The 14532-nt window shown below is 37.2% G+C and overlaps 1 protein-coding gene across 1 annotated transcript in view; it reads left to right on the top strand.

Moving 5' to 3' along the window:
• Nucleotides 1-14532, top strand: part of CTNNA3 (catenin alpha 3) — a 497320-nt gene that overhangs the window by 20164 nt on the left and 462624 nt on the right. The window contains exon 4 of the mRNA XM_014940453.1: nt 9543-9709. Coding sequence (XP_014795939.1) covers nt 9543-9709 — 167 coding nt within the window. The remainder of the gene's footprint in view (nt 1-9542; nt 9710-14532) is intronic.

Here is a 14532-nt window from a genome sequence, read left to right as displayed (position 1 = left end):
GCTGAGGCTTTTAAAAAAATAATTCATTTTTGAGTACTCTTAAAATGTTAGCACATCCATTCCAGGCAGATAACACAAGACAAGAATAAAATATATAGTTTTGTATTGATTTTTATACATAGATAATATAAAAATATTTCACATTTTCAATTTATTTATTGATTCTCAGCCAAGACCAGAGATAACTACAAAAATAAATAATACATAAAGTAGCTTATATACACCTCATACATTTTAAAAGAAAGTTAAGTCCATGTTATCACCTATCGTTATGCAATGACAAATTGAGTATTCACAGCCGAGCTTCCTCCAAGGATTTGCCAAACCACACAGGTTAGTTTTAAGAAGTTGGTGAACAATTGTAAAATAAATAGCAGTATGTTAATTTTGCAGATATTTTTAGTCCTTTGCAACTGTGTATTATTTTTAATTTGTGGTTTGCCACATCATATATTACTTTATTGCCTGTTATTCAAGTCACATTCTGCTGCTGTGAAATGCCTCATCTCATTTACTTGAAGCTCTTTGAGAGGATGTGGGTCGTAAACTGCACTTGCATGTAGTCACCTGCTAAGTATGCCATAGCATATAGTATTCCATTTTCTGTGGGCATATTTTTCTGTGGTGACCGGCAGATATTTTATTAATATGCTCTTGAATAAATTATGAATTTTTTGCATATGGCCCCAGCTTGTATTTACTGGGCAGTGGAATTTTGAAGGAATGCTCTAGATAATTTCACTCAGATGTGAACCAAACAGTCCCAGAGTTGCACACCAACATCTGGAAAGAATAAATACTCCCTTACCTCTTCTCACATTTTAGCTTGTGTCGTTCACTGAGCTTGTTGAGTTGAAGACTGTAACATGAGAATTAAATGCTTATTTCTTTTGAATGTCAATCACCAGGTAAAAATGCTGCTTTGTAACTTCTGGAGCTCATTAGTAGGGGTTCCTTTTAGAGGAGTGATAGACTTTTTTCAAGCCGCTGTTGATAATCCTGTTCATAATAATGTTTTGGGGAATAAAAGGAATAATGTTTTTTCTTTGAGTTTACTCTCAAGAAAGTACTTTTAAAGGCCTACCTCTATCTACATCTTGGTTCACATTCTTCTGGAAGTCTACTAAATGAGTCATCAGGCAGGCCTGTGGGTGGCACATTATGTGCATCACCCAGAAATCCACTAGCTTAGTAACTGAAGAACTGCCATGTTTTCTTGTTGATCTGGTTTGGTGAAGCTTTGTTAAAGGGTACTTTTTGTTCTAAAGTAGTGTAATAAACCCAAATGTAAGTGTTCTGAAAAAAATCTCACTGCTAGATTTTATGTATACAGCATTTAAAAAAAATTGCTTGGTGACTCAATGTGCTGTGAATCAACAGTAAAATAACTGACCCCTATACAAAGGAATAAGAAACATTATTCAGCTGTGAATGCTTCTGACACTAAGCATCAGACTATAATTAATATTGTTATTCTGATATTTAATCAGTTTTAAGACAAACCAGTGATGTAGTTTATGTGGGGAAACATTCTCTTGGAAATTTGCATTAAAGTCAAACGTTATACTTCGGATAATGATTTTTTTTTTTTTTAACATCACGGTGTGATTGCTTATAGTTTTCAAACAGCTGTACAGCTGTACATAGCTAAAATGTTTGGTAGTTATTGCCCTTGCTTACTGACTATATATGGTCAGAAACAAAACAGTTGTTGTCCGTGTTGTTTCTATCTATTGCAATGATAATGTTTCATGCGTTTAGCTGTTATCATGCCCAAGTGTGTTCCCAGATAAGGCTTTCATCACACATAACAGTGAACTGAAAGCAAGTTACTTGCTGCAGTTACATTTTGAGCCTGCAGTTACTCTTTAAAAGGAAATTAGAAAAAATAATTTGACATTTGAAATGTCTATATTTAATGTCTTTTGACAATAAAAAGGAGAGGCAAGACTTTGCTGGCATGGAAGAAACTATCATTCACTGGTAAGAAATGGAGAATGTACTGTAAGGATATTTACTAAAGGAAGGGGATAGTGATCTCTTGTATTATCCAAGATTCTTATTGGTTCCTCCCTCCTCTCCCCCAAATCTTAAAAATAAGTGTAGCTTTCTCATCTTACATTAAGAGGTATATGTATATGCTCTGCATCTAAGGGACTTTTATTCTGGGAGACAGAATTTAGATACTCAAGTGGCTCAAAATAATCTGTGCTGCACACCCTTTTCATCAAACCAAGAACAGATCCCTTGTAGAAAAGTTTCTTATTTCACCATCACTGGATCAAGTGTCCCTGAGTGGGAAAGGGAGAATGAAGAGATGGGTGTAAGGCACGAAGGGGGGTGTGTGGTGGCTCTGATTACACATTAGAAAGAACTGTATGAGATGTGGAAGTGGAACTTCCTGATACGCAGTGGTGAAATTACAATGCAACAAAATACAGTGGTATCTGAGCGGGGTAAGAGACTGTGTGGCAGGAGAAAAATGTCCTGTAACATCTACAGAAAGCTATTGTGAGAATCTGAGTTATTGTGGTGTTGAATATTAGGAACATGGAGGAGGTATCATTGTGCTTTGCCCTGACACTGATAGTGTCACTTCTGGATGGCTGAAGCAGAATCCTTTATTTGTTGTAGCAGATGGAGATGGTATTTCTGGGAGCAGAACAGGTGATTATACTAGTGACTAGTATTGTTTAAGCTCTTGTTTTTATAAAGGGTAGGTTGTTTTGTGGTCTGATGTGACATTGACTCCCAACCTTCTCTGGTACTTCTCTGATTCTACTTATGTGTCAGTTCATGCCTGTGGAACCTGAGGTTGCAAAATACTAGTGTAAATGAGAGTTTATAAGTTTTGTATTATTAGTATAAACCATTGATATTTTTTTATGATTTTTTTTTCTTTCTTTCAAGCTTGAGACCAGAAAGATTTTTACTTTTTACTAGGCCTGATACCTCCCTCCCTCCCTTTGAGAACTTTGTTTCTCTGGAACTGTAAATCCATCAGCCTCTAAGGGTGCAGTTCACAGAAGTGGGTGACAGGACTTTCTTGGCAACAATACCTCTGTGTGGGAGGACACAAGAATGGCATAAAATTAACTGCATTCCATGTGGAATTTGCACTGCTGCAGTTAAAAAATGAGAGGAGAAAGCCAGATGTAAAAACAAATAGAAGGGAGAGAAATGTGATGCTTGGATGGGATTTAGCAGGAGAAAGAAAATCTACTCAAAGAAATAAATGAAGAAAGTGTAATTCTGTTAGTCTTGCCTAAACCAATAAAGAACATTTATCTGTTGCCCGAGTGTGATGTTGAACACTGTCTCTGAGGGGTGCTCACTAACTGCAGTTAGTGGTATTACTGCAAGTATCTGTGTGGACAGATTGTCTGCCATCGGCTCGCAGCCCAGCACAAGTGTGTACCTTTTGTCAGCTATTTGCTAACAGCAAATCTGCCAAGAGTCTTACAGTTGACTTGTTTTTAAAGGAATCTTTATATAGGTTTTTGGATATTTTTGGTGCTGGATAAAGTGCGTGGATCCTTTAACTTTTTAAAAAAATTACCTGTGCCTGAACTGTGTGGTTTTTATTTTTTTTTTTTTTTTTACTTTTCTCTGTGCTCAAGCACATGCCTAAGTAGTGGTCATTTGACCGTAGCAATCAGTAGCTGATTAGCTAATAGTAGTAACGCCGTTTACTTTGGGAGTCATCTATCTGTGTGTGCTGAGTAGAGTCTTAGAAGTATCAGCCTTCCAATAATTACGTAGTTATGATATATCCAGACCTTGGTTCTTTGAATTGCTTCTCATTTGAATATCTAAAATAGTTGAAATACTGTCAATACTCCCATCTTTCTGCTTCCCCATTTGTATCACTAAAAAGGCACTGTCTTTCATGTTTCATTGTTTGTGACATGTAATTATGGAAGAACATCCACTTGGTGGGAATTGCAATAAAATGGATGAAATTGCATCTGTCATGCCATCTACTGCATTGTAAGAAAGTGATAACATCATGTTGTTGTTGGAGCTGTCATTTTCTGCTTCTTGTGCTAATAGCTCCTATCTGTCTAGGCTGCATCTCATTGCTCTGTTTTAGGGTCATGCTTTTATACTTGTTCGTCTGGCCATCTCTTCTTTTGTCCAACTCATTTCTAAGGGGTTGGGCATATTCAGACCCTTCTGTCTTGTCTTTGCTCACACTGACTCACGGAATCACAGAATAGTTGAGCTTTGAAGGGACTTCTGGATATCATCTCGTCCAACCCCCTGGCTAAGACAGGGCCAGCAGTCTGCCCAGGAGCATGTCCAGTCAGCTTTGGAATATCTTCAAGCATGGAGACTCCACAGCCTTCCTGGTTGGCCTGTGTCACTGCTAAGTCGCTCTCACAGAGAAAAAATGTTTTCTGATATTTATACGGAATGTCCCATGTGTCAATTTGTACCTATTGCCTCTTGCCCTGTCACTGGACAGCACTGAGAACAGTCTGGCTCTTTGCACCCTCCCTTCAGGTATTTATATATGCTGATAAGATTCCTCTGAGCTTTCTTTTCTCTAGCCTGCTCTCTTGACCTTTCCTCGTACAGGAGATGCTCTGTCCCTTAATCTTTGTGGCTCAAGAACCCAGAAGATATCAGTGCTGAAATGGTGCTATTTTCACATTTTAGGACTATTCAAGGTTTTGAAGTGTCTAAGGTGCTTGAAGGACACCCAAATCCATATGGCCATTCTCTTCTGTAAGGCACAATAGCAGAGACCTGGGCAAATAATCCCATGTGGGGCCTGTGAACATGCAGTTCAGCCTTATGCTTATGGGTAGGGGGAAACATTATGTTAGAGGTTTCTGAGGAGCCGCTGTGCTGTCAGATGATTATCTTTTTTCCTTCCAACTCTTATCAAATATTCCTGGTAATAGCACTGTCTCCTATCCTCAGCTAAGCTGTATCTCATTTCTCTCCTGATTCATTCAGTTCCTAACTCATAGGCTCACTGTTCACTCCTGGCTGGGTTTCTTACAACTCGGGACTTTCACTCTTTTCTAACCAACCAGTTCCAGAGTCTGCTTTCCTGGTCAGTTTTGCTGGCCCACTTTTCCTGTGCACAGAGACTCTACTAGCAGGATACACAGAACTTAAAAAATGAAATGTAGTTTGACATTGGATAACAGATACAGTAAATACACTAAGGCTAATGAGTGACTGAGCAGAGTGTTAATGTATTTATTGCCCCCAGTAATGCTGGCCTGTTGTCAGTAATGTGGGAAAACACTGGTCTCCATTTCTTCTTTGGAACTGTGGCTCAGTTTTGCAGACTTGTTACCTTGCAAGTTCCTGGGCCTTTTGCCTTAGGTTTATGACTTTTCATGTCAGCATTTTTTCATCTTGGATTCTTTGACTGCTAATTAATACTCTCTTGACAACTCCACTTCTGTCTGTGTTTTCACTTATCTTGTATGATGTTAGCTAACATACTTTCTTGCACCTTACCAAAGTTTTCTCAGCTAAGGTCATGCAGTTGTACTACACCAAAAGTAGTTACCTAGCTTTGAATATCTTCCTCTATGTAAAAAATTTATTGGAGTTGGTTAGAAAGTTCAAAAGTTACCAGGTGGCCAGTCAAGCAGTGACGATGTTAAATTTATTGTCTTGGACACTGGTCTCCATTTCTTCTTTGGAACTGTAGCTCAGTTTTGCAGAGTTGTTATCTTGCAAGTTCCTGAGCCTTTTGCCTAAGGTTTATGACTTTTCATGTCAGCATTTTTTCATCTTGGATTCTTTGACTGCTAATTAATACTCTCTTGACAACTCCACTTCTGTCTGTGTTTTCACTTATCTTGTATGATGTTAGCTAACATACTTTCTTGCACCTTACCAAAGTTTTCTCAGCTAAGGTCATGCAGTTGTACTACACCAAAAGTAGTTACCTAGCTTTGAATATCTTCCTCTATGTAAAAAATTTATTGGAGTTGGTTAGAAAGTTCAAAAGTTACCAGGTGGCCAGTCAAGCAGTGACGATGTTAAATTTATTGTCTTGGGAAACAGCATCTCTGTGGTGCTTTAGTCATTATTTGTGAAAATGAACCCTTTGAGACCAAGGTGGACAGGTCTACATTCATACATCTTAATTGCAGAAAAAATTTCATTAAATTTATTGTCTTGGGAAACAGCATCTCTGTGGTGCTTTAGTCAGTATTTGTGAAAATGAATCCTGTGGGACCAAGGTGGACAGGTCTACACTCATACATCTTAATTGCAGAAAAAAAATTCGTTGTTTCATGCTTTCTTGTCTTATTAAGACATTGCGTGTACCAGGTTCCTGGTTTTGTGCAAATGGTTTCCAGAATCTGACAGTTGTAACGGTCTGAATTCATGCTATGGTGTAAACATTCCAAATACATAAAACCCACCTGATGTTAACTTGGACTTTTACAGCCTGAAAGATAATATGTCGAATTTAAGATATTCCAGACCAATAATTGGCAGGACAGACAGATGGTAATTAAATACTATGAAAATAAAATGAAGACAGTTTTTGTTATTCACTGACATTGCTTATTCTCATAAATCTGGAAAGTTTTCTTTCTATTTGAAGTCATAAGAGAAATGAAAGGGCAAGGATTTTTGTTTTATGCTAGTGAGTATGCACTGTATTTCCTGTGTCTTTATTAAGGCACAATGAATTTCCAGAGTTAGTATCTTAAATTCCTACTAAAATTTCCCAAATTGCTATTAATTTATTAACAGTTGTAGTATTCACCTTCAAAAACACATCTAAAGATATGTATGCACATAACCATAATTTACTGTCTCTGTTTACTTCCCCCTACCTCAGATTACTGCTCTTAAATCAGTGCTTTGAAACTTCTAGCGCTGAAAACAGTACTCGTCTGGAGAGGTGTTTCTGTCCATTGCTGATGGGGAAATAAAAACCCTTAAAAATTGGTTGTTCTGATGAATACTTTATTTTTATTTCCTGTAGTTCTGTTTGTTGTGATGTGCTCAGCTATGGTGCGTTATCTCACCAGCTACTAGAAGAAAGGTCTGATTTGCTGTTCTGAGCGCACGAAGTTGGTATTTTTGACTTTCACTGTTCTGTGATGTAGTAGGTGATAGAACCAGAGCTCAAATTAGTGTTATTTTTATTTATGGTGTTTGCTAAGCATGTACTTAAGATACATGATTTGCACAAAAACTAATAAATCCAAGAGAAAACCAGACGGATTTAGGGACAGGTCTTCCTGGAAAACGGAGGATTTTCAGCATGTTGGAAGTATTCAGTGTTCTGAGAATCAGTCCTGTGCTCTCTCAGGTGCTGGAATGGGGACTCCGTAGTTGGCAGGTTTATTTCTGTAGCATTTGCTCAATATTCTTCTCAAATGCAGTTTCTAGTAAGAACAGTAAAACTTGTTTTTTCTCTCAATCTTGAGAAATGAAATGTCCTGGTTTCAGCTGGGGTAGAGTTAATTTCCTTTCTAGTAGGTGCTGTGTTTTGGGTTTATTTCGAGAATAATGTTGATAACACATATTGTTTTAGTTGTTGCTAAGTAAGGCTTATGTTAAGTCAAGGACTTTTTCAACTTCCCATGGAAGTGGAGAGGGAGCATAGACTGGACAAGCTCCCAAAGTATATAAATGTATATAAATGAGGGTAGGCTGGGGAGCGAGAATCTGTGATCGCTGCGTGTGATGGGCTGGACAATCGCTCATCGGGTGGTGAGAGCAATTGTATTGCATCACTTTATTTTGTATATTCTTTTACCATTAGTATTATTATTCTCATTTATCTTCTCTTCCAATACTCTTCTATTAAACTGTCTTTATCTCAACTCATGAGTGTTTGTGTTGGTTTTCTTTTTTTTCCTCCCTCTTCTTCCTCCCTTACTTGAGGGGTGGGGGGGATTGTGTGTAGCGGGGAGTGAACATCTGCGTTGTCCTAGTTTGCCATCTGGGGTTAAACCGCACGATGAAGTCACGTGCAGAACCAGTCTAGCAAACTCTGTGCACTTGAATAGTTCTCATTCAGTTCTGGCTGCAGGAGCACATTACAGTCTATATCTGTGTAGCTACAGGAAATCCTTTATGTTTGTATATATTTCTATCAATATGCATTAATTACTGATCGCATGCATTTTGTACAAATTTGTTGCCTAGTTTTTGATTTGAGGACTCCAAAGCTTAGAAAAAACCACATACTTGGTTCCTTTTATGACTTCAGCTTTAGAGTTTACTACCAGATACTCTGAAGTAGACCTGCCAACAGCGTTCCTGCATGAGGCACGTCCAGACTTCTTGCCTCTGAGTGAAGCTATATAGTGCTAAAGCTACTTTATTTTATTTCAGCACTGCTGAAATACTGCTATTTTATTTCAGTAGGCAATATTCTCTCCTTACTTTTGGTCAGAATTTGCAGAACAAAGTGAAACCAGAACTACACATTCTCTCTCTTTCCATGTAGAAAACCTCCATGATAAAATGACTGCTTGGAGAAATGTACCCTATTCTTATACAAAGACTTAGGTAATTCAGAATTTTTTAGGTAGAAATAATATTGCATAATAAAGGATTTAACTCTGGAGCAATGTCAAACTTTTAAACTGCCATATTTTTCTTTACTGTTGCATCTGAAATCCAGCACATACTTAAGGTAGTTGTCAAAAAAGGGCTGGATCCATGAATATGTAGTCTTTTAATAGCTACATTTACTAATGATGTTTCCTCGTTTTAGCATAGCTGAAAGTATTCATTTTTGACTTCTGATCTGTCTTTAGTTTCCAAGCTGATATAGAGGGTCAAACATAAATGTTTGTGTGACAAGAATTTTCCAGTACTGTTCTGTGTAGAGTGAGTGCTCTCAAGGTTGTGCCATCACTAGCAATGCTCCTCAAGTGATTATAGACTTTGAAATGCTTTTAGAAATGAGTGTAATGGCATTTTTTTTTCTTCAGGGTAAGTCTACATGACAGACTGTGGAAAGTAAACTTGGGTGTTTGTCATTGTTGTTCTTGTTAAATTTCATTTGCAAAATTTCATGTTGGAGAGCAGTATATTGTTGCCTACTGGCACAGTTACTAGCTCCATTGCATAGATTTCACGCATGTCCAAGTCAGATGTTTGAGTGTATAAGATTTTCTTTCCATTTACTTATATTTATAATGAGAAGAGCAATATTTGATTCTCTTCTCTGACCAGAAATTATTTAATAGCAAGGAGAGCAAAGTACTGAGTAATATAAAAAGCAGTGACTAGAAAAGTTTAACATAGCTCCCCTGGCCCCGTTGTGTACAGTTAAGAGTAATGGTGTGATTGTTAAGGGAATTATTTTACAATTAAATGATTCAGAAGAACAGAAAGGGAACATCATTCAAGATGTGGAACATTCTGCATGATCTGTAATAATTGACCTTCATTTCAAGGCATTTGGGCAACAAAGAGATGCCAGATTTATTGGCAATATTTGTGACTTTCCAAATAACTGATTGAGTTTTAACTAGTTTTTTACCCTGGGTATTGTGATGTAGCCTAAGACAATTTGTGTCTTCATTTTGCAGGTCAAGCCTTAAAGGTATCAGCAGAGGCGTTTACCAGCGACCCCTGCTATCTGCCGAAGAGACAGGCTGTTGTCCAAGCAGCACGGTCTCTGCTTACAGCCGTCACAAGGCTTCTCATTCTAGCAGACATGGTGGATGTGGCATACTTACTGGAACATTTAACTGTGGTGAGTAGAATTTGACTTCACTCAGACTCCCTTTAGCCATAAAAGTGGCTGCTGATGGTTCTTTCTGCTTCAAAAATTCTTTTTGTGCTTGGGAATTGCAGATCTCATGCACATAACGCCCCGGCAATTGGTAAAAGTATAGATTCTAGATTAGATTTGTAGAATGAACCAAAAAGGAAAAAAAAGTCTTCAAACTCAACGTATTTGACCTGGGCAAGCAGATGGTTATCAATAAATCATATTTTAAGTTCTTTTTATTTCTTATTTCCTATTTTCATACTTGATTTGTACTTGTAGCTTTTTATGCATGAAACCACCTTGATGGTTGTGGCCATACTAGGGAATAATTTATTTGTAGAGAATCATAAAGGTGGAATTCTATGTGGATGTTTTCAGAGGGAAAGAACTGAGTAGGTAAGGGTCTATCTCTGTATTCAAGACAGTTAGTGAGAGATCAGCTAAAACGAGAGAGAGAAGATGTGTGAGAGAGGCCTCCGGCAACTCCCCAGCTCCAGCTATATATTTGTACAGTGCAGACAGAAGACTAGAAAATCCTAATGTTGGCAAAGCTTTAAAAATTGTGCAGTAGAAAATAGTCTCTAAAAGCCACTTAACTTTTTGACTCAAGGGAATAATGTCTTTCAGAAGTATCATAATAGTGTTATGTTTTGTGTCATCTTTTTTTCCACCTGGCTCTATACAGAAGGGGTCATTCTTCTATTCCCATATAAAACTAAACAATGGTTGCTGAATTAGGCAAAATGTCCATGCTTCTGTTGTTCAACATCAAAATACTTTCCTGTCTACATGAACTCGAGTTCCTTTAATGTCAGCCATAGTGAATCTTAGCAGTGTCATGTGTCTGACCACAAAAATGTGTTTACTGTTTCTTCTCTGGCTGCACACACTCCATTCAGTCTGGTGTGTGGGTGTGTGTCTTTGCTGGGAGGAGCAGGGGATTGTTCTGGCTTTGTTCCTTTTCTGTGGTGTTTTTTTTTTTTTTTTTTTCCCCTGCACTAACATCTTCAGTAATGTGTGACAGACTGAGAAAAATTCAAAGTTTGTTGACTTCTTGGTTTTTCAGGGCAGAGGTGAATAATCAGTGCCACCTCTAATAATGCCTCATGCCACAATAGGACCCACTGACTTAAAGGAGACCATTTTGAAGCAAGTTCAGTTTTGTGAGGACGGGGAAATGAAAATTTAGCTCCCAATTAGAGTAGGAACAGTATTTTATAAAAGGATGTTGTGTGAGTTTCAATGTTGTGTTTGAAACATCCAACATTGACAATTGTTGGAGAAGCAATACAGGCTAAAATGGATACTGATTTGCAAAAGCTTCTATGTTGTTACATTTGTATGATATTTGTCAGCTGTAGGAGGATTAACCTATGTCTTTTGTACTGCTTGTGGAAAATTTTCTTACATTATGATGTCTTTCATTGGTAGCCTATTACATTTTTACATAAGTATTTTCGTAATCCTAGATGTACCCTTCTAAAATTCAGTATTTTTTTACATGACGGAACTAAAGTTGGGTAGTTTTCTTTTCTAGGGTTTCAGTATTTCTGAGCAACCGTATAATTCATGTCATGATTTCCTTTTCAAAATTAAAAATAACAATAACTGAAAATCATAAGAGAATGCAAAGTATCATTCGGGGAAAAACTGCCAAGAGTGCAATTAAGTTTTCTTCTTCCATACTTTAATTTATTTCTCTTAGTAGGAGTGAGAATTGAATTCTTCAATTAACTCTTCGAATAAATTAGTGTGGCATGACACTCTCCAAAATGCCTACATAAAAAGATTCGCCCTAGTCCTTAGAGGAAGGTGGTACATCTTCCATATTTATTTAGTCTCTGCCCTGGCCGTTGAACTCACCAACAGCGGTATTAGCTGTAATGGTGTCTTTTTATGTTGACATCTAATGAGGAAATCAACTTAGAAGATAGAGTAATTTCAACATATGCTACTGAATATCCTTCAATTTATTACAAGTTTTAGTCATGCCTAACTGAGCCAGATTTAAAGGCAATTAAATATTTTAATGAGTCTCAACTCTGCTCTTTTCAAAGTCCTTAACTTTAATTATTATATTTAAAACTCCCTTAGGAATTCAGTTTTTCTTCAATGTGAACTTGCTCCAACAAAAAGACACTGTATTCTTACAGTGGCTGCAGCATATAAGGTAGACCTTGACTTTGCTCTATCAGACATTCTCAATGTATGTTTGCATGCGCATATGATTTTAAAATCAACTCTCTTTAAAAGTCATTAGCAGTTTTTCTTTGAACTTGTTCTAAAATTTTAATAGTTACACTGTGTTAACCTCTTATTCACAAAGACATGGATGTTACAGCTATTATTAATCATTTAAGAGATGAGAAATTTCATTGCCTTTTATTTCCATAACTGGCTCAACAATTGTGATATAATAAAATGAAGACATTTAAAGGACTGAGCTAAAATTAACTTTAAAAATTTAAAACAAAAGAACAGTAGAATAAGTGACATGAAGATTTTAACCAAGGAACTTTTTGTGTTTGTATATATAAAATGAAAGAAAGTGGTCCAGCGTCATCAAAGAACTCTGTAGAGTATAATCAGATCTTATTCAATACGCAAGTATTTAATGGGGAATTATCTATTTATGTACCTAATATTTTTCAAACCCGTTTATCAAAGAGTACTGAAAGTTTTTAGTCTTGCTTACTTACTAAAGCTGGTTAATGCCAACACTGACATTCAAAACATTTGAAACCGTACTTAATTCTACTGATAGAATGCAGTCTGGATCATTAAACTTTAATTTCCTCTCTAATCTGTGAATAAAAATAGGAAAAAAAATAGAAAGGAAACAATGACAATGTGAGTAGCTGTCATATAAAGCTTTGTCTAGTGTTACCTGTCACATCTGTCACATCACACATATAAACTGAAAGATGGGAGATTTAGATTAGATCTCAGAAAGAAATTTAGTGTGAGGGTGGTGAGGCAGTGGAACAGGTTGCCCAGAGAAGCTGTGGCTGCCCCATCCCTGGAGGGGTTCAAGGCCAGGCTGGATGGGGCTTGGAGCAACCTGCTCTGGTGGGAGGTGTCCCTGCCCAGGGCAGGGGGTTGGAACTCGATCTTTAAGGTCCCTTCCAGCTCAAACCATTCTATGATTCTATGGTCTGCCATTCTAAGTACCTCTAGGAAAAAAGATAAACCTCAGCTACCTCCTTCCAGTTTATGTAGTCTATAAGTATTGTTTTCTGTACGTTTTACTCAGACTTCAGACTGTTTTTGACTTCTACGTAATAAAATCTTTATATAAAACAGAGTATAATGCTGAAAATAATATTTCTGTCACAGGAAATATCAAAACGCAAATTTTAAACTAGAAATAACAGGTCTGTCTATTTGGAACAATTTGATAAAGCTGGCTGGAATTTCACTCCCAATGTCCAAAACCATACCTTTGTGAACATGAGATTAGCTTTCCTGAAATTTCACTTCTAAAATAAATATAAGCGAAGCAATTTTATATTTATAAATATAAAAATAAATAAAGCAAAGATAATTTTGGTTGTTTTATGGATTTTATAGGATATTCACCCAGCAAAGTGTGTATCAAATAATGCATTTTAGAAGCCAGTACAACTTCTCAGTGACGGATCATGTTCTGTCATAGTACACTTCTAGTCATCTGTGGAATTTACAGCCTTCCAAGAGTATGATGGTGTGGTGCAATCAGCAAGCTCATTTTAGAGTTGGCTGAGAAAATGAGTATATCACACTGATAAGTTTGCTTCTTTAAACAACTGAAGTTTTTTTAAACAGGGGAGAGTTTAAATAACTAACTTGCTGTATCTGAGTTTCCATACTTTAGAGTTTGAAGTCTCTAATCATAGAACTGAGTTGGGAAAATGCAGTCAGATAAAGGGCTATCTCATGTATTGCACTCTTTGATTCAGAGCTGTATTACCAGCCTCATTCATTCTGGTTAGTAATGCTCGATACTATTTAAGTGAATTAGCAGACTAATAGAATTGCTTGAATTTATTGATCAGAAGAGAACAGCAAGAAGGTAACAAGTTCTGAGAATTTCATTCAAAGCGCATTGGCAGTCTGTCTTTTTCTAATCTATTTCAGATCATGCTGAGCCAACATGTTTTATCTGCCTTTTTTCCCTTCTTGTCATGCTTGTAGATTTACTGTTTAAGTCTTCATATTTTTCATGAGCGCCTCAGACAGCGTGATCTTTATAAAACGCTTGCTTTGAGTTATTTAAAACTCTTGCCAGGAAAAAAAAATGAGAATGGCTACAGATAAGAAGCAACTTGTGAACTTGGGCCCCGTGGGCGTAGTGCTGTCTGTTCCTCCCTTCCCTGCAGCGTGTTCATCAGCATTAAAATGAGCAGGAGGAAAACAGTATGGTTACATACAGGAAGAGAGGTAAGTCATGTCAGGCTCATCTGCGCTTCAGATTTGGGTATTTGGTTCAACTTGCATAACTCTGCTTAAACTAAAATATGACTTGCCCCTGCTCTACCATCTGACTGTGGTGGTACTGAGGTATCATGCAGTGAAACATTTCTTCCCTGCAGCGTATTCATCAGCATTAAAATGAGCAGGAGGAAAACAGTATGGTTACATACAGGAAGAGAGGTAAGTCATGTCAGGCTCATCTGCGCTTCAGATTTGGGTATTTGGTTCAACTTGCATAACTCTGCTTAAACTAAAATATGACTTGCCCCTGCTCTGCCATCTGACTGTGGTGGTACTGTGGTATCATGCAGTAAAACATTAAAAAAATGGAAAAAGGGCAAAAGAGAATGTAG

Source organism: Calidris pugnax, unplaced genomic scaffold, assembly GCF_001431845.1.
Source record: "Calidris pugnax isolate Ruff unplaced genomic scaffold, ASM143184v1 scaffold39, whole genome shotgun sequence".
In the NCBI taxonomy this organism is placed as follows: domain Eukaryota; kingdom Metazoa; phylum Chordata; class Aves; order Charadriiformes; family Scolopacidae; genus Calidris; species Calidris pugnax.
This window is presented reverse-complemented; position numbering and strand designations above follow the sequence as displayed.